Here is a 22,333-nt window from a genome sequence, read left to right as displayed (position 1 = left end):
TTAGTATACAACAAAAAGCATTTGAAAATCATTTCATCATTTGCTTTTATTATTGACCATGAAAAATGATCCACAATGAGATCAACTTTGTTGTGTGGATTTTCTTAAGGATGGTCATAATCCATTTTAGTTTTTGAGTTAAAATTTTATTGATGAATTAAACAATTTTAGGTCTTGCTTTTCTATAAATAACTTTGGTCTTCCTTATCCTCACTCAACTTTAGTCTTTTAGCTGATTTTTAATAATTGTTGTCAAATCTTCATTAAGCTCCACTAATTTATCTACGCTTTTCTATAAAAATTTCTTGCCTTTTTTACTAAGACACCAATAAGTTGATTCTAACGTGAAAAAATGAAAACCAAATCAAATCAAGTTTTAACTTATTCTAGATGAGGTCACAAATTATTAGTATATATATATATGCTTATTTCAACCATTCTAGATTATATTATGTGTAAGACAAACTCAATACCACAAAAACATCATACTTTTTAGTTGAGAAGCTCTTCCACCACAAAATATTCTCAAAAAAAATGTCTTACATACTTTATGAGTGTTTTATATATATATATATATATATATATATATATATATATATATATATATATATATATATATAATCTACTTGGGATTAAGGGAAACCTAATTAAATTTCTCTTTTAAGCAACTTAGTCTCTCTCAACAAAAGTACCATATCCAAAATTATCCTTGTTATTGACAACTCCACATTTTGTATATATGTATACACACATATGTGCATATCTAACTTCTCATTAGTCTTTATAATTGGTTAAACTTTTCATTCACAATCAAGTATATATCATCCATAGATCTCCTTCCATGTGCATATATAAATTGGCTAACCCTCCTGAGTATAAGCAATGTGTGAGCCTACTATGCAAAATGCTAATAAACTTTCCTTAGAAGCCTCTAATATGTTTGGTATCAATCTGGAAGTCATCACTATCTTTATATTAATGGAGGCATCAATAGCTTTATGATAGTATAACATTCTTATCTCCTTTTAAGAGGATTGATAACATATTTCTTCATATAGAACTTTAATCATGATGACATATTTACTTGCCTCCTATTAGGATAAATCCCTTAAAAAATGACATGATGTAATAATAAATGGATTTCAATATTATTTAAAGATGATTTTGGTTTCGCATTCACTATCATTGTACATGAGAATACAAAATGAGACAAACACATGAGATGGCCCAAAGAAAGAAAAAAAAAATCTTTCTCTAAGAAAATAAAAATAAATAAAAAGTACTCAATAAAATTATCTCAAGTTGAGTTTTTTAACTATAGAGGTAAAGGGCACTTTCATTTAGATTTCCCTATACCTAAAAAGAAAAAGAAAACATTGCAAATGAGTTAGAGTGATTTTGAGTCTAATGATAATGAGTCTATAGAATCAACTAAAAGTGAAGATAATTGGTAGGGTCCATCCTTATTACGAAGACGGTAGGTAGCCATTTAATTTTCCATCTTAAGAAACCAAATTTTATTTTGGTTTTTATTTCCTCCATGCTGCCATTGCCAAATCCCCATTTTTACACTAATAAAATCTTGCATTTTTTCTTCCAATAAGAGCCTACCTATATTTCAACTAATGGAAGCAATCTTTGGCCTTCAATTATTGCATATAAATAACAAACTTCTAGTGATCATTTGGTGAGACAAAAAATTCCAACCATTGACAGTTGTGTAGAAAAGTGAGACAAAGAGAGCACTAAGTGATAAAATTTTGAGGATTACGAGCATATCCTGGGGTGTGTTAAACTCAAGTAAGGATAATACTTGAGTAATATTTTGTACCAATTTTATCACATAGTGAATTCTTTTCTCATCTTTGCCCAGTGGAGGTTTCCCTCATTATGAGGGTTTTAGCACGTAAATTAGGTGTTCCTTTTTCTTTGTCACTTTTATTTTCTGTGGATTGGCACTGCCACCCATTTACTAATTTAAATTTCTGAAGGTTGACATAGCCACCCAACTGCTTACTTAAATTTCTAAAGGTTGACAATTATGGTGGATTGGCAAAGCCACTCAAATATTACTTGTTGTAATGTTTAATAGGTCACACTCATTCCCAACAACTGGTATTAGAGCGTGATTAGGAAGTTCAAGTTTGGGTAGAATCATGGCCGAAAATTATTTGGGTACCATGATTAAATTTACAACTACAAATTACTCATTTTGGAAATCCACGATGGAGGATTTCCTCGATTTATATGATCATATTGAGGGAGATAATGCTAAGCCAAGTGAAATGCCAGACGCAGATAGAATGAAATTAAAGAAGAAAACATTGGGTGTTATTTGCTAATGGGTGGATATTAGTCTTTACAACCATGTTGCCAAAGAGACGGATCCCCAAACTCTTTGGAAGAATTTGGAGAGCATGTATGAGACAAAAAACGCACAAACAAAAATTTTATTAATGCAAAAGCTGATAAATTTAAAGCTAAAGAAGGGATGATCATTTGTTGAACATTTGAATTATTTTGAAGGTTTGATCACTCAATTACCTATTGCATGCCTTTCTCTTGATGATGAGACCCAGGCATGCTTGCTACTCAATTCATTACCTGACAGCTAGAATACTTTGGTGGTACTATGGGAAATTTAGCCCTAGAAGGAAAAGTCACATTAGGTATGGTTAGAAATAGCATATTCAATGAGGAAATTCAAAAGAAGGATTTGATGGGCAATGACACACATGCCCTTGTCACGGAGAACAAGGGTGGAAGTAGAAGCAAAGGATGTTATGGGCAAAAAAAATCAAGAGGTAGATCAAAGTCTAAAGAGAAGATAAAATGTTATCATTGTGGTAAAATAGGCTACATGAAAAGGAAATGTAAATTTCTAAAACAGGGAATAGACAAGAACTAAAAACAGGTAGACTATAGGAATACCACTACTACCACCTCTACCAGTGACAACAAGGTGACCTTACTCTATAACCAAGAAGATTGTTTTCATGTAGCAGATCAAGATGACGAGTGGATAGTGGCTTAGCGGCATCATACCACTATCTTAAAAATAAAATATTTTTCCATATACAAAGTGAGAGACTTTGATGTTGTGAAAATGAGAAACACTCGTGTTTCTCAGATCATGGAGATTGGCGACATCTGCACACAAACAAGTACGAGGTACACATTAACATTAAAAGATGTGTGACACTTTCTATGTCTACGTTTGAACCTAATTTCTATATGTATGCTAGATAATGATGGATATAGCCACTTTATTGGTAAAAAAAAATTTGAAACTCACCAAAGGATCTTTGGTGGTGGTGCGAGGCAAATTATGTTGCTTGTTGTACAAAACACACGTGAAAGTGTGTGGAAGTCAACTAAATGCAATTGAAGATGATGCTTCTCCAGATTTATGGCCAAAACAGCTGGTGCATATGAGTGAGAAAGGGTTACAACTTTTGGCCAAACAGTCCCTCATTCCTATGGCCAAAGGCAATCAAACCCCTATGACTATTGTATATTTGGAAAGCATCACAGAGTTTCATTCCAGAAGAATTCCAATCAAAAATTGAAGAAATTGGAATTAATGTATTCTAATGTTTGTGAACCCATGGAAATAGACTCATTGGGAGGTAACAAATACTTTGTTAGTTTTATTGATGACGCTTCACGGAAAACGTGGGTATACCTAAAGTGTACAAAAAAATCAGGTATTCCAGTATTTTCAACAATTTCATGCCATGGTAGAGAGAGACGAGAAATCCACTAAAGCTTCTTCAAATAGATAATGGTGGATAGTACATCTTTAAAGAATTTAAAGAATATTGCTCAAAGCATGGAATCAGGCATGAGGAGATGGTTCTTGGTATGCCACAGGACAATAGCGTTGTTGAACAGATGAATCGAACTATTATGGAAAAAGTCTAGTGTATTTTGAAAATAGCTAAACTTCCTAAGTTATTTTTGGGTGAAGCTGTCAACACCGCTATTTACCTAATTAATAGATAACCATAAGCTCCTTTGGACTTTGATATTCCTGAGAGAGTTTGGACTGGAAATGATGTTTCATACTCTCACTTGAAGGTGTTTGGATGCAAAGCATTTTTACATGTACCTAGGGAGCAAAGATCAAAGCTTGATGATAAAACAATTCCTTGTATTTTCGTTGGATATAGGGATGAGAAATTCTACTACAAGCTATGGGATTTAGAAAAGTAAAAGATAGTCAAAAGTAAGGACAATGTGTTTCACAAACATGAGACCATTGAAGATATGGAGAAAAACATGGGTAGTGCAAAACTCACATATGAAGGTGTTGCAAATTTAACACCAGGGAAGACTTCATTAGAGGGTACTACAAATGAAACAGAGATGTAATGATCAGAACAAGGAACAAAAATGGAAAAACCAACCATTGGGGATGAGAAAAATGTAGACAACAATAATACAAGAGGTGCTAACCAGGGGAGCAAACCCTTCCACCAGAAAAAGAACCTCAATTAAGATAAACTATCGGAGAACTTCAATCATCTACAAGGTATCCCAATTCTAAGTATATTTTAATTACCGATGAGGGAGAACCTAAAAGCTTCTAGGAAGTGCAATCTCACAAAGACAAAGACTATTGGATAAAATTCATGCAAGAAAAGATGAATTCCTTGTGGAAGAACCATACATACAAGTTTACAGAACTACCAAAGGGGAGGAAAGCACTCAAGAACAAATAGGTGTTCAAACCAAAGAAAGACAACGAGAAGTTGTTAAAGTACAAGGCTCGATTAGTGGTAAAAGGATTCGGTCAAAAGCAAGGTATTAATTTTGATGAAATATTTTCATCTGTTGTGAAAATGTGTTCAATTTGAGTTATACTGGGATTAGCAGCAAGTATGAATCTCCAATTGGAGCAACTAGACGTAAATACTACATTTTTGCATGGTGATCTTGATGAGGAGATCTTTATGGAGCAAGCAGAAAGCTTCAAGGTTAAAAGGCAGGAGAACATGGTTTATAGGTTAAAGAAAAGCTTATGTGGATTAAAACAAGCACCATAACAATGGTACAATAAATTTGATTCTTTCATGATGAGTCAGAGTACAAGAGAACAGTTGCAGATCCATGTGTATATGTTAGGAGATTCCTTGACGATAAATTCATCATTCTCTTATTATAAGTTGATGATATGATGATTGTAGGACAAGATGCAGATATGATTTGGAAACTAAAAAGGGAATTATCAAAGACAATTGACATGAAGGATTAGGGTATTGCAAAGCATATCTTGGGGAAGGAGATCCTACGAGATGTAAATTGACAATTTTCTTCCATTTCTTATTAATTACGATGAACTTATCTTTATAGGTCTTAACAACTAAAAAAACTTTGAGGTACCATAGAACTGAGTTTAGGAAGGTAAAAAGTCATCAAATTTGAGGAAATGATGTATTTTTGGTATGGTAAAGTTTTTTTAAATGGTAATTATATGCAAAAGTGTTGAAAAGGCAATTGAAAATAGCTTGAAACTTGTGAAATTGGATAATGTACTTAGTGGAAGTTCAAATAGATAAGAGGGGCATTCAAATGGTTTGTTATTTTTTAAAGTTTCAATTACATTTTGAATTACAAAAGCCTTGATTTTAAAGAGATATAAAAATTGGAAACTCTTCATATTTAGGGTTTAGGTTTCTTGAGTATAGATTTGTTTCTTTCAACTTATGTTTCCTAAGAACATTCATATTATAATGAATTGCATAATATTTATGAAAAAAAAAGTACAAGCAAGCTAAATCCATTACCTATTATAAGATAGTTCCAAAATCTCCCACAAAGATCTTTGTCACCTTCCTGGTAAGATATCATCATAAAGTACAATTAATAAGTTAAAAGTCTTATCCACTTCAAGCATTAATTCAAATAATGAATTATTAATTAATTAATTAATTCTTCTAAATTTAAGATTGTCTTAGAAGAAATTAAATCTTATGGATGTTTTAGGAGAGTTGCTCACTTAGCAAAGCCAAATGATTATAGGTTGGAGTCCCACCAGGAAAAAATAGACAAAGGAAAAAAAAGTTTACCAATAAAAGAAAATGCTACCATGTAGCTAGTAAAGAAAATGTGAACTATACATTTTTTACTTAACTAATATGATATAGATCACAATCTCTCTCCCATATACATAATTTGTATATCTAAACTTATTTAATTAAAAGAGGTGGAGCAAGTTTAAACCCTCATAAGTCAACTGAAAATGATGCCCAATCAACTATTTATACTAATGTGACTACTATAAAAATAGGAGTACACATGTATGATATGTAGATATATTTTGAAGCACAATGGTAGATAGCAAAAAGTAGGAGAAAGTGTCTTCACCCATTGAAATATATGTTCCACCTTTATGGGTGTTTGCTCAAAATAATGCTCGATAAACTATTTGTACTTATATGATTACTATGAAAATAAGAGTATGTACCTATGACACACAAATATATTTTATAGTAAAAGTACCATAAGAAATAGCAGAGAGTAGCATAAATGTCTTCGCTCACTAAATCTGTGTTTCATCTACTAAAATAAATTTTCTTTAACCTTAAAGTAGTATTTTAGAGAAGTTCATAAAACCTTATCAATTGTTGAGGTAAGCTAAACAAGTTGAATGGAAAATATAAGATAGTTTTGTTGTGCACAGAGTGTAGCGAAGAAGAACCTTTGTAGAAGCAACTTGGTTAGGTCATGCCTAATTATTGGCATGACAATTTGGTCTTTAAAGAATTTCTATATATAGCTCCAATATATTGATTAACTATGTCAGCATTTCATCACTACTAACTATGGTTTTATTTTGCGCACCTTATAGATTCTAGGATATGCCTCCACTCTTAAATGGGCCACTTCTCTAAAGGTGTGATATTTTAATGTAATTTTGCTATGCACTACAACTTTTTCCCAATCTACTTATGTAGGAATTTTCATGTCTATAACCCTAAAGACTAACCAATTAATATTTAGGCAAACTTAAATTATGTTAGAATTAATTCCCTCTAAAGTATGCATGAAAAACTACATGAAAGTCATAGTGAGTACTAGAGTTTGAAGTATATCAATCAATTCATTAACCAATCATTATTGTCTTCTTGCTTGAATTGGTATCTAATCCCTATATAATCTCATAATTGATCAACAAATGTACCAATAAGTTTGCAATCCACAAATAAAGTCCACATTTGATGTTAATTTCCTTATTCCATTATCAAGCTACTCATGATAAGCATGGATAATCTTATAGTGTCCCTAATATATTTGCTAAAAAAAAAAAGTCAATGTTTTGATCCAATTTACTAGTTTAATGGAATTACTTTAAAAAAAATGTCAATATTAGTAATTATAATATATCTATCCATAGCATAGGCTATTGGAATTAAATGTGATTGTTTAGCCATAATAGATTTAATGTATTTTATTAATAATGGAGTCAAATTTAAAACTTGTGTTGTAATATTAGAAAGTTAAATGCTATCAAACACTTAGGAATATTTAGTTATGAAAGACCATAGACTTTGTATAATAGGCACATCATAGAATTTTAGAAATTTGATTCTACACACACACACACACACACCACAACACCACACAATATATATATATATATGAATAAAAGGCAAAGATGTTGCATAGGTATTTTTCCATTTGAAGTCTCAACTAAAGAAAAAAAAAATCAAGAACTGAATAAACAAAATGAAGGCTTTGCTTGGTTCTTAAAATCAAGGATCAAAATTCAGGAATTAATGAAATATTAATGGTTGGATTTTTTTTTAAAGGAAGATAATATTGACAGTAATAAAAAAAATCTCAATAGGAAGGAATTAATTAAGACTCAAAAAAATATTTAAAAATTCCAAGAAATCATCAAACAAGTAATAATAACATATAAATTATTTATTGAAAATATAATATATGTATGATAAAATTGGTAATATATATTTGTGTTTATTTTGTATTTAAGTTTTTATATTTTCAATAATCACTCAAATGAGAAATATCATTGATATATCACAAATAGATATTATATATTAAGTCATAAATATTATAACAAGGCAAAGTTGCCCACAGTAAGGTGCTTCCATACAAGAGGGATTTTTATATTTAGGGCACTATTGATGTTGTGACACGTAAAAAAAATACCAATGGCTAAAACTTTTTTAGCCATTGATCGACAATTAATCCAAAAACTTGTGACAATAAATGACAATAATTTTTACAATAAATGATAAAATTTAATCCTTACTCAAGAAATATGTGAGGCCGTGAAGGATGCATTGGAGATAATGGAAACCTCTTAAAAAAGTTAAAAGGATAAGAAAAGTTTTAGCTTTATACTTTTTGAGGAGAATTTTGAAGTTTTACAAATGAAGAAATCTAAGTCAATTTCCAATTACTTTTTCAAGAGTATTAGTAATTTTGGATCAATTAAAAGAAATATTGAAAGTTTGAATGGTATTCAAGTGATTGAAAAGATCCTTTCATCTTTTAATCCAAGAAGTTATTATGTTGTTATCATTATTCAGAAGTCCAAAAATCATGATCCCATGACCATTGATCAACTCATGGGATCTTTACAAGTCCATGAATAATATTAAAATGAAAGAAGAAAGAAAATTGGAGCAACTCCTTCAAATCAATCTTACTTTATGGTAATGAAATAAGTCAAAGTAATCTTGATGGTAGACATGGAAAATGTGGAACACATAATTACAATTCATTCAACAATGAAAAAAGTCAATATTGTAATTCTATAGAAGGACAAAATATGGAGCAATGGAAAATGAAATGAGAGGGCAAGGTATGAAAAATATTAAATTAAATGTCATAATAGATAATATTTCTCTATTTTTCTTTATTTTTGTGGATTCTTCAAATCCTATTTGTTGATAACAATAAAAGAATAGATAAAAAGAATTAGATTAATTATTTGGATTTTTTGTTACCTCGAAATGTTCTTGTAAGTTTTATAGCATTGTCTCATTTCATTTGAACTTTTCAAAGAAAATGATAGAGATATGTGATTAGAACTCAAACTCAACACTCTAATGGCTCTAAAAGGCTTATTTTAGTATGTTCGAGGGACTTATAATTGATCCACTACTTACTTTTGTTTTTAATACCTTAGTCTTTTATATTTGATGTTTTTGTGAGAATTATGTAGGTCTTTAAGGTATTTTAAAGTGTGTTAGAATTTTTTGGGAGGACTTGAATGAAGCTTAAAGAGTAAGAAAACTTAAGAATTGGAGAAGAGCTATCTAAAGTAGTTGACGCATTTAAGAGGCGCGTCAAACTGAGGCCACACACCTCTCAAATATGTTAGGTAAATTGTTCATCACTTAGATGACTCAAGTTTCACATCTCCAAGTTCATTTAAATTATGCACTACCTCCAACTCACTTAACTTATGCACCCCAACTCACTTAAATTATGCACCACTTTCCTCCAACTAAGCAACTCACTCTCATTAAAACCAACCTTGCATCCTTCTTCACACTTGGAACTCCTCCAACTACCACCTTTGCACACCATCTTCTCCAACATCCTATGCATGCTTCTAGTCATCTTCACCAATTGGCGCACCTTGAAGAACAATGATGGCGCACTTCAGGGATATTCACTAGACAAGATGGTGGAAGAATTTTTACTACCATTGTATGCACCCCAAAGAATACACAAGAGCATAGCATGCAACTTTGAAAATGGTGATAACTAAGTGTCAAGCACAAGGTAGAGAAGAAAGCGAGCTGCAGATGAATGACCAAGCCAATCTATGAAAGCCAAGGTGGTTGAACCAGTCACCATGCTAGTCGTAATATCATAACAACCCAACATAGTGTTCAATTAGAGGAACATCTAAGCAGAAAAGACTTACAACATTATTATATATATATATATCTTAACCTCATTTCCAACTCTTATTGCATAAATCATGGTCAATATTAACATATAATAGAATCTAAACTAAAATGGAGATATTGAATTTGTTGATGATTCTTACTCAATGAAGAATTCAAATGTGTAACAATGAAAAGAAGAAATAGTAGAGAAATACCTTAGGGAGCTTGGAGTGTCAAATCAATTGAGTTTTTCAAAGGTCCTTAGTAGGAATAACTTTTTACCTCATATCTTTTATTTCTTTTAGTTTAATTTTGGGAAATAATTAGATTAAGTAAAGCAAGTTAAGCTTTAACCTTCTTGCTTTAATTCCACTTATGGACTTATTTGCTCAAATGACTAATTAGATGCCTTTAGATAGACAATAAAGAATCTCAAGGTCCTTGGAGAAACAAAAAGAGGCATTTAGATAGATAGTAAAGAATCTCAAGGTACTTGGAGAAACAAAAAAAAAAAAAGTATTCCCATTGAGAATTTTTCCTTAAATCATTCTCACACACTGCTCACTACATCCATTAGTGTTAAAATACTAGAGTTCCCAAGGAAGGGAAGTTGTGGCAAATTGAGGAAAAGACTGATATATTGCAGAAAGGAGATGAAGATTAATAAAAAGATCTAATGCCACTTGCATCCCATATGAGGATTTAGAGAAGCAAAAAACTTGATAAATCCATTTCCACCACTTGAAGCTTAGTTGTAGGTCCTCAGGGGTGCTTTATCACTCAATTCCTTAGACAGACTAGTATGGGATTCATAGGCTAAGTAACAAGGATATGAGAATGTTTCTATTCCTTTATGTTGAAAAAAATGTTGGAACATTAAAGCAATGAGTTAAATCTAGAATAATGAAGTTTGCCCACAATCCAACCTAAGGAACTCAGTATAACTAAGAGTAAAGGATGCCTATATAGTTCTTGCTTTTCATTTAATTTTCATCACACTTAGCTAGTTTTACACTTCAAGGGGTAAGTAAAGCCAAGATTTTTCCATATCCCAGTTCAAATCTCTAGTGGTTTGATTTGTGTAAGACTCAAGTAAAGCTAGCCTTTTGTAGTGGTTATAATGACCAAAAGGAGTAACCATGCAAAACAAGTGTATGTTGTCATGGTTGTGAGGGTTACAAGTTAAGAAGCCTTAGGAGAATGCCTAAGGGATCATAGTATTGATTTCCTTGAGTAGAGCACAAACCTACCAAGTTGAAATGAAACCCAACAAAAGCATCTAGTTGCAAGGACCTAAACAAGAGCAACTAGAGTGAGTTAAGCCTTTTTAAGATGGTTCCCATTCCTCTTAAATATGTACTTCTTGGTATAAACCCTTGGCTTAGACTTAGAGTCACAAACACTAATCTAGTGCCTTGTAAGAGAATTATAGATAGAAATGGTGATTTCAATGGATCTCCACTCTTAAAGTCTGTTTTCTATTAGTTTTTTGTTTTTAAATTTCATGTTTTATCCCATGACTTCAAGAGAAGCAATTCTATTTGAGCTCCTAAACTACATTCATACCTCTTGCTCTTTATCTTTGCTACTCTCAAGTAGAAGTCCCTATGGAGACAAGCTAACTACTATACAAGCTATTAGTTCTTTTTATTTTTGGTTCAAGGACTAAGAGTTTCAACAACTAAGTTGGTTTCATTTATTCATGTAAAAACCTTGTTGTAAAATCTACTAAAAGCATAGGTCTTCCTAAGAAAATTGTGGTCGTGATAGAGATAGAGTAGAGAGCTCTTGCAATGCTTTATTCATCTAATCTTTTCATTCAAATAATAGAAAAAATTCATAGTTATCTTCTTCAAAAGCCTAATTTATGTTTCATTAAACTTGGTATCTTTACTAACCTATAACCTTTAAAGTAGTGTATCATTTCTTCACAATAAAATGAAATAGATAGATCTATTCCTGACATGAGTTGAAGCATGATAAAGAGTAAGAAAAAATAAATCTATTATTGACATGACTTGAAGTATGATAAAATATAAGAAAATATCTAATGAATTTTAAACCAAAGAGGTTGATTACATGTAGTCTACATAACATAGGATTGTCTTAGTGAAAGAATATTGTGTTTCTCGCTTGAGAATTCTTTTTAAAGTATTGAATGTGCCCATGTGCCGAAAGAAACTAGTAAAAGTTAGATATCAAGAGTGAACTTTATTTTTATTTGTATGACTCATACTCTAAATATTACAAGACTAGTAGAGATTGCAAGTTTGATGAAATGTGGGATTCGTATGTCAAAGAAGATGACTATGAATTTCTTCCTTTTTTTTAAGAAGAAGACAAGCGAATAAAGAGTTGTAAGAGATCATTACTCCTCTTCTATCACCACCATCCACTTATGAAGACTCATCTCCATCGTCTTTATTGAAAAGTACAAATAAAAGTGCATAATATTACAAGAGCCTATAAAAATGTTTTGAGGTAAAAAGAAATAAATAAAAAATCTATTGTTTTTTTTTTATCTATTTTCTTATTATGACCAATCAATAAGGTTTGAAGAAGGAATGAAAAACAAAGAGATGGAGAGATGCTATCAACAAATGATATATGGGAGTTAAAACCATTACAAAGCAATATTAGTGGCTAAAGGTTACAAATAATAACAAAATATTCATATGATAATTGATTAAAAAATTACAAATCATGCATCAGACAGCTTTAACAAATTAGTGGAGAAATGTCATCCAATGGACCTTTTTTTTTTTTTTTTTTTACTTTTTCATCATTTTTCATGATTTATTTTTTTCCTATTTCTTGATATTTTGGAAATTCTTCAAATAACTCACTACTGCACATGAAATTAGCTCATTGTGTGTCGTGTTCTCACCGTTTGTGCTCCATGTTTGGCATGAATTCCTTAGTGCCATGTTTGGTAAGAATTCAAAGGGCAAGAATGGCAAGCATCTAGCTCAAAAGATAGACTAGCCTTATTACATTTTTTGTAATTATGTATATAATTATACCTATACAATTTTCAAATTTCATTGAACTCATTATCCATTATTAAAAATATAAAATACATGATATTAAAAATAATTCAATATAAACTAAATATAAATTTATGATATAACTACAAATATTTTTTTTTTAATAAAACATTATTACACTTATAACATCATGTTTTATATAGTTTACTATTTTAGTATAAAATATATTGGCAAGTTCCATATATTATTGTCATATATATACATATACACACACATTTATCCTTCTCTATTATAGGAAAATTCCTTCTATACATAGTAATTCAAATCAATTTCAAATCTCCTACTAACTAATTTATAGTTGTACATGAAATGTTTTAAAAGGAGAAAAGCCCTAACTAATTTATAATTGTACAAGAGAAGTCCTAAAAGGAGAAAAAGTCCTAACTAATTTACAATTGTATAAAAAGGGTCCTAAAAAGAGAAAAATCCTAAATTATAAGACCCAAACTTGCAAAACTTCCCCTCAAGTTGGTGAATGGAGATTCTTTATTCCCAACTTGCCTATAATTCCTTATAATGTGGTATTAGCCAATCTTTAGTTACAACATATACAAGTTAGCCACGTGTCTCAATACCTAGAATGCAAATAAGACCACTATCAAGCTTATTCTTTATGAAATGTCAATCTACTTCCACATGTTTTATTTGATCATACTATACCAGATTATGAGTAATGTTGAATGCAAACTTGTTATCACAGTAAAGTCTCATAAGGTGTCTCTACTTGATTTTAAGATCATCTAAAATAATATTAGGCCATAATAGTTCACAAATTCCATGAGCCATTACTTGAAACTCCACCTCAACACTAGATCTTGTGACCTCTAGTTGTTTTTTACTTTGCCTAGTATCAAGATATCCCTTAAGAAAAGTATAGTCCCCTAAGGTTGATCTTCTATTTAAAATTAATACAACATAATCTGAATCCATGTAAGCTTTCAGGTACAACTTCATAGCTTGTTTCAATAACAACCTTTATCGAATATTCATTTAAGGTAGTACATGATTCAATAAATAGCTTAAAGATGAGTGTATTTGGGATTGTGCATAAATTGACTAACAATGCTCAAAACATATGCAATGTCTAGTCTAATATGTGTTGAGTAAATTAATTTGCCCACTTGTCATTAATACATGGCACAATCTACAATCCTATCCTCCAAGGCCTCTGCTAATTTATGGTTTGGGGTTGTCCACTAGCTTGCATCCAAGTTTCTTGGTTTCTTTAAGAAGATCAATAACATATTTTGGTTGTGAAATAAAGATACCCTCCTTGGAATGAGCCACATTGACTCTTAGGAAATACTTTAATCTAACAAGTTCTTTAATCTCAAATTCTCTAGTTAAATACTATCAAAGAGCCTCATTTTCTCTGGATCATTACTAATCATAATAATATCATCCATATACACCGACAAAGTTATCACTCTCTTTAAAGTCAAATGTTTAATGAACAAAGTATGATCACCTTGACTTCGTTTGTATTTCATGGCAAACATCACTTTAGAAAATCTCCTAAACCATGTTCTTAGAGATTGTTCTAAGTCATACAAGGATTTCTTTAATTTTCAAGCATTGGTTCCACCAAGACTTTTGCAAAATTCTAGAGAAATTTCCATATAGATGTCTTCTTCTAAGTCCTCATGCAAAAATACTTTTTTTTTTTTACATCAAATTGTTGTAAGCTCCAACCAAAATTAGCTACTAATGATAATAACATCCTTATGATATTCATAATAGCTATGAGAGCAAAGGTTGCTCAGTAATCAACCTCATAGGTTTGTGTTAGCCTTTTATTACTAACCTAGCCTTATATCTTTCTAGTTATACTTGATTCTATATACCCATTTACACCCAAATGGTTTCTTCCTCTTAGACACCTCTGCTATTTCCCATGTTCTATTTTTCTCTAAGGTCTCCATCTTAACCCTCATGCCTTGTCTCTAGTTCTCATTATTTAGTGCCTCGAAAAGGTTTTGTGGAGTGATGATGGTGTACAAATGAGTGAGAACATTTTTGTGGGAGTGGAAGAAGTTATCAAAAGACATAAATAATGACAACAGATGTTCTTAATGGTAATGGTTAAATCAAGATCATTGTCAACATTTGAAGTACTAGGAGAGATAGAGCTATTACCTAGCCTTAGTTCAGACTCTTGAGTATACATGGGTCCAATGATAATTGTTCTTCTTGTTGAGTAAACTTGCAATAGTTTTATAACAATAGTTTCTAGACTAATGTTAGTAGAAGGATCCAATTCATTTCTTTTTAAAACTGGTTTAATTCAAGTATTGTGCCATTAGGAAAAGATTAGATCATGTAGTCTATGTCTCCTGATTCAATTACCCAAGAGCTAATGAAGGACAAATATGAGGCCCTTGAAGTATGAGAAATAAAAGATTGCCTTAAAGTATGAGAAATAGAAGACTTACTTGTTTGTGCCAAAGAACACATAATTATTTATTCAGAGTACCAAAAAATATCTTAGCCTTTCTATCTTTTCTTTGTTTAGTTCTCCCAATTCTTCACTATTGAAACTATGTTTTTCTTGAGGGCCTCCTTCAAAATTTGCCATAATTTCTTGATTGTGTTTTTTTCATGCTTTATTTTCCCTATTCTAATCCAAGTTTTAAGGTTTTCCATTAAGTTTCCTACACTTCTCTTTGGTGTTTTAGGGCTTCTAGTAGTAAGTACACTAAAGTCCTTCACGATTGAGAATTTTCAACTTATCAAGACGCCCAGTTTCTCTAACAAGATTTAAGTTGAATTTGTTTGGCATTATAGCAACCATGGAAAAACCATGAATAAAATACGGTTCAAGCATCACACCTCTCTGATTTTCTTTAGCACAAATGATGGAGATGATTTCATTCATGGCTAGAGGCTCCTCTTTTCCTAGAACTTAGACCCATACTTGGTTAAACTATAAATTGGGCCTAGCAAGAAATTCAAAAATTCATTCTTTTTCTATAATTTTTTTTTGGCACTATTGCATCTTCACGGCATTTAATTTGAATGTTATGGTAGTAGTCAATTTCCTATCACAAATTCTTCATAATATTGGCAAGTTTAATTACAAATCTAGTTCCTTATTTTATACTTGAAATCTTCACATTGATTTGAAATTTTGAGTAGAATCTCATATCTTTGAATAGGTTTGTCGAATGGCTTTGTAAACCTCCCTAGTTGTTGTAAAAAACATACATGTTCCACTAATTTTAGGGGACATTGAATTCCATAACCAAGACATGATCATAGAATCCTTTTCATCCCAACCCTAAAATTTTAGATTTCCAGGTTTTAGTCTTATGCCAATTAAATGGTTCAATTTTCCTTTACCCTTTAGGGAGGTTCACACTAACTAAGAATATTGAAGATAATTCTTCTCAATAAGGTGCTAAGTAGCTTGGAAGTTCTATAATTCCCTCGTGGTTTAGCTTAGCAGCGCTTTGAATGTCGCCTTAATAGAACTCTGGTAGTAGGAGTATGGTTCAATATTTCAAACATAATAGTAGTGATGAATGGAGACAAAACGAATAATAAATAAATCAACAATGAAACTCAAGAAATCAAAACACCACAAAAAACTTCAAATAAGGATAGGTAGCACTCAAATTTTCATCAAGCATACAAAGAAACCAGAGAAAGCTTTGATACCATGTGAAATTCTAAATTAAAATCAAGAGAAACACACACACACACACACACACACACACACACACACACACACACACACACACATATATATATATATATATATATATATATATATATATATATATATATATATATATATATATGTATGTATGTATGTATGTATGTATTAAACCAACTTCAATGTGTATTATTATTATCTATTTTACCATTTTTTTTTCATATTTATGTAATTTTCATAATTTTTTGTCTTAAAAATATTTTTTTCCAATTTTTTGTTCAATTTTTTTATATTTCCTAATATTTCTATAAAATTTAACTATTGATATTTTCATAATTTATGATATTTTAATCTTTGATCATGATGTCATAATTTTCTTTAGTTACAATCTATAGAAACCATAAGATTATAATTTCTTTCATAGCTTAAAATACATGGAAATTTTACTAAAAGTGTGATCAAAATCAATTTTTTAAATGAATGTCATAAAGAAAAATTATATATGAAACAAATCATGGGTTATAAAGTAAAAGGAAACAAAAATAAAGTTTTGAATTGTACAAAAGCTTTGTATAACTTCAAGTAGTAACGGGTCAAGATCATGGAATAGTATTTTGATAGATATTTTCAATATAGTATTCTTACTAAATATCCTGTGACCATGTGCTTTACACGAAGAAAATAAAAATATGAAATACTTAATTTTTACCAAAAATTATCTAAGCACGGAAGTGCGAGATAGAGGAAAACATCCAAATCAAGATTACATCAAAAGGGGTCTACACTAATCTAAACTAAAACATGAAGAAATCTAAACCCTAAAAATATATCAAAGCGACCTTAAGACAAACCCCTCTCCAACTGCAAAATGGGATATTTATACCATTCCAAGGTTGCCTTAACGTGGAGAGATGTTGATGAATTTTAATCCTAAAGATCTAAAAGATAGGATAAAAATTCCAAAAAAAAAAAAAAATGTGTCCAAGAATAAACAATTATTTGAATAGAGATGGTGTCACCCTTAGGAAAGCATTGCACCCAAAGTGGTAATAAGCAAAGGGGAGGTTGCAAATTTGGGCACCATGGGTCATCATCCCAAAATGGAAAATGGCATTGTGCATTCTTCCTTTCCTTTTCCCCTCCCCCCTCCCCCCTCCCTCCTCCCTCCACCCTCCTCCCTCCTTCCTTCCCCTTCCTATTTCATGTCCTTGTACTCTTCTCACTCCATTTCAATACTTTGACTAAGCTCCCTTACATGCACTTATTCACTCAAAATAGTTGCAAGACATTAAAAAATAGAGAAAAAATAGAGAAAAAATGTAAGAAACTTAGAGCATATGCAAGGTAGCACAAATTTGACTGATTGGACAATACAATTGATGCAAATATCACACAGAATTTGATTTCTACTTTACTGTCCCAACAATATTTGACATCAATCAATGTGTTTGTTAGGTAATTTGACAAAATTTTAATAAAAAAAAAAAAAAAAAAAAAAGCTTAACATGCTATAAGAAAAACCAATTGAGATCCAAATGGACCATAAATTAGCATCTACATTGGCAAAAAATATGATGTTCCATGATCAAAACAAAAACATTGACAAAAGATATCCTTTCTTAAAAAAATGCATAATGAAGAAGTAAGTGGAATTGAAGAACCTTGGTACTCATGATTAAATTTTTGACATATTCGTAAAAGTATGAATATTTAGTAAGTGCATTGTGCTAATTGATTTTTATATTAATTGTGGAGACAAATACTATAATATATATTAAACTTTTTAATGTGACTTTAACTCCATTGATTGATGGTCCAAGCACATTTTTACTTGGCTTTTTTACTTTGATTATAGAAACTTGAATATGGAAATGACAAAGTTTATGCTATAAATTAATAAATTTACTATAAAATATTGATACAACTACAAAAACAATCATGATCCCAAAACATATGCATTGTAAAAAACTAATGCATTAATGATTTATGCAAAAGCAAAGTTCTCAATTTGCGAGCAAAATATTTGTTCTCTTGTAAATTAAAAAAATGTTATATGACAAAACGTTACCATGAGCAATAAGTCGTCTTCAGAAACATGTTGAACGCGAAGAGTCTTTGGTATCTCAAGACAATCTGGAATTGATGTCCTCATTACAAAATTCCAACTCGAATAGATTCAAACTAAAATCATTTAAATTTGGCCCTTGGAAACTTCCAACAATAATTAGAACAAGAATGTGAATTCTTAATTACCATAAAACAAAGTACTCAGACTAATCAAATATCAATTATTTAAGAATGCGTAATAACGGTAATCTTCTATTATGAAATGTATACATTAGTCAGTGTTGGAAAGTAACTCAAATTTCTAATTAATATATACTCACTTCTATGAAGAATATTATAGAGAAGATCTCCTATGTTGCTATGTTATTACAATATTATAGTTTTTTTTTATAGGATAAGGAAAGTTATTTGGAACGTCTCTATAAATATTCTAGGTCATAAGGGGGAAAAAAGAAATAAGATGAAATGGGTTTGTCTACATGCTAGATAGAGATATGAGAAAGAGTAGAAGACACCTAATGAAATGAAGACTCAAAGTTCAAGATGTAGATATAAGAAATAAAGAAATATGAGATTTTTTAGGACTTAACATTGGTATATAAGGAACAAAGGTTCAAGATCTGTAATATTCTATATAATATAGTAGAATGATTTCTTTTATTAGTATATATAGGAATTATTTTTAAACTATGCTAAAACCTTTTATTCCTTTGTGTGTTGTTTATTTTATCTTTATATTCTAACACTAATATATCAGCACTAAAGCTTTCACTAGTATGACAAATTGGTGTCAAAGCTCAAATTGAGAATTCTAGAAGAAGCAAAGAGAACAAAATAGAAAAGAAGATTACAAAGGGATTTTAGTTGAAGGTAGAGTTAGTTGTTCTCTCATCAAAATGTGATACAAGAAATGTGTTTTCGTTATCCAAGATAAGCATAGCTTCTCCTGCACACTTATTCCATCTTCAAAGGTAGAAATGATGAAGTGTTTGAATGATTTAAATCCATAGCACATGACGGGATCATGGCACATGACAAGACTATGATGCACAAGGGTAACAGTGATATTTTAGGAGTGTAGCGCACAATGGAAGTTATGATATATAGTAAGGATTTGATTCACATATGTTTATTAAAGTGTGTATCAAAGTAGATAAAAGATAAACTTGATAGAATTTGATCAAGATGATAAAGAGTTCAGATTTCCTTTTAAGATGGTTCTAGTTAGTACTAGATTAGTGTTTGAGTTAATTAAAAGAAAGCCAATATGCTTTTTACATTGCATCAAATGAAAAAAAAAAAAAAAAAAAAAAAAGAACATTAGCACACTCTTTACATGATTTTAATGCTCTTTGGTTAAGAAATTTCTAGACAAATCCACAATTTCATATCAAGGCAAAAGCATTTATAATGTATACGACTATAAATTTTAGTAACTTATAGTGAAGTGATCTATCTAAATAAGAGAGTAGTATTTAATAAATAAAATAAACTTAGCTCATTAAAAACCACAAAAGTATCCTACACCAGCTCCCACTAGAAAGAACTTTTCAATTCCAAAATCTTGTACTTGAAAGTGTTTTGGAGTTTGAGTGCAATAGAGAACACTATAGAGCACTTCAACAATCAAAAAGAGCTTTTGGGCAGCCCAAAAGTTGCACCAAAATGGTCCTCCAATTTGAAGGATGATTAATATGGAATTATTTAGTCAAAAACAAACAATTATATATATAAATGAAGCGAATTGCCTAAGGTTTTGTTCAAGTAGAAATATTCATTATTTTATTGACTTTAAAAGGTTTATTTGTTCCTAAGTTGCAATTAATTAGGACTTGAAATTAAGTTACAAACTAAACTTCCATTTCTAGCTAAGAATTCAATAGACTAATAGATTAATTGCAGCTCGAGTGCAAAGAACTATAATTTTCTGAGCTTAGAACCAACTAAAATTTGGTTAATGTAGCAAATATCTAACCACATTAATGCGGAGATAGATAGATGTTATCGAAGATCAAGCAACTGGGTCGTCAAGGTTTAAATAGTAATCCCTTTGGGCCCGCATATGGAGCATGTCACCAACCACAATGGAAGGAATTAAGAAGGCATATCTTTTTACATAATAGTAACCAATGGAAGGCTTTTTTTTAGTCTTTTTTTTTCTTTTCTTTTCTAAGACCATGAGTGGTGGATTAAGAATAATTGAATCATAATTAGGGGAATAGATTGGTTCTATCCCATAATATAATTTGAATATGTACCAAGTGCTCAGCCAAGGGAGTAATGCTATTTGTTAATTGTTAATCACATTGAAGCTTGAAGCTCAAATGTATAGGACTATGGTGAGGCAATTGGTAAGGCTTATATATATTATGCATTATGTTAGTAACATTCAAACTTATTACCTGTCTATCGATGTCTCTTCAGCATCCCTTAATTTAGTCAAGAAAAAAAAAGGCTTAGAATCTGTATCAAAAATTTGATTTCCCTGTCAAGCAGTTAAATTATGCGTTAAAAAAAAAAAAAAAAAAAAAAAAAAAAAAAAAAAAAAACCATCTCTTTTATCTCTTTATGTAATATAAATAAGATGAGGCTACCAACTTTTATGAAAAAAAATGATAATTATTGTATTACCCATCTAAGAGAAATTGAAATGTTAACTTGTGTTGCCAAAGGCATCACACCAATTGGCGGTGTCGGATGGAGTTCCATATCACAAAATGCTTGTAAAACCCAATTTGTTGTATTCCTTATGGATTGGGCCACTGTTGTTGGAAACCGGTAGCAATAGGTATTCTCAATGGAGGCACCATGATATCTCATGGGATTGAGACAATGTGTCCCCTTGGGTGATCAAAAGGAGGTGTTTTCACGGAAACTATGGTCATAGTAGTTCCTTAAGTGGAACTTGACATAAGCTCTTTGAGAGCTAAGATATGTCAATTGAACACACAATATGAGGATCTATAACTCAAGAATAGTAAACGTAGTCTTGAAAGGCTGATAGCTTTCACCTTGTTAAACTATGGACACTAGTTCATGGGGAGACTAAACACAATGGATAGTAGGTCACGAACCTGAGTACATAGTCTTGTTGTTAATTACATAGGATACTGGAGTTTAGTTGATTCTTTATAGTGGGATGTTGAATCAACTTTAGAATTGAATTATAAGTGAGCCAATACTCCTATAGGTCCCAATGGTCCCCGCTCTGAGCTCATATACCTTGTTGGCATGGGTTATGAGGGTTGGATTGACTCTAGGTTCACTTTTGTGAATAAAGGCGTTTTGGTAATTACGCATGGTTGCATAGGGGTAAATGAACAAGGTCTTTGGATTAGGCTAATTAATTAGTTAGTAGGCCTTATTGGTTGGTTAATTAATTAGGACCCAATTTAGGCTAAATTAAGTGACCTAAGCCCATGTGTGCTCAAGTCACCTAAGCTTAGTTCGGAACTTTATAAATACCCCATAGAGGTTAGGTTTCCATAACCTTTTGTCTTCCACCATCCAGAGAGAAAGAGAGTCATAACCTCCACACTCCTTTCCTCTCCACTCAAAGTGTGCTAAAAACAAGGTTGAGTCATTAGGTAGAAGCTCGTGGGTTTGTGAGATTGCCAGCAACTTCAAGGTCATCTTCAATACTTGGAATTTAAGGTTTAAGAACATCTAAACCTAAAGGTTAATACTTT

The 22,333-nt window shown here is 31.1% G+C and overlaps 1 protein-coding gene across 1 annotated transcript in view; it reads right to left on the bottom strand.

Annotated features, from left to right (window-relative positions):
• LOC117925976 (diacylglycerol kinase 5-like) overlaps positions 1-18,736 on the bottom strand; it is a 29,288-nt gene extending 10,552 nt beyond the window's left edge. The window contains exon 1 of the mRNA XM_034845070.1: positions 18,646-18,736. Within this exon, the coding sequence (XP_034700961.1) occupies positions 18,646-18,674 (29 nt within the window). The 5' untranslated portion in view covers positions 18,675-18,736. The remainder of the gene's footprint in view (positions 1-18,645) is intronic.
• Between the last annotated feature and the right edge of the window lie 3,597 nt (positions 18,737-22,333).

This window comes from Vitis riparia, chromosome 12 (genome assembly GCF_004353265.1).
Source record: "Vitis riparia cultivar Riparia Gloire de Montpellier isolate 1030 chromosome 12, EGFV_Vit.rip_1.0, whole genome shotgun sequence".
Lineage (NCBI taxonomy): Eukaryota > Viridiplantae > Streptophyta > Magnoliopsida > Vitales > Vitaceae > Vitis > Vitis riparia.
The sequence above is the reverse complement of the archived record's forward strand: the minus strand, read 5'-3'. Positions and strand labels throughout refer to the sequence as shown.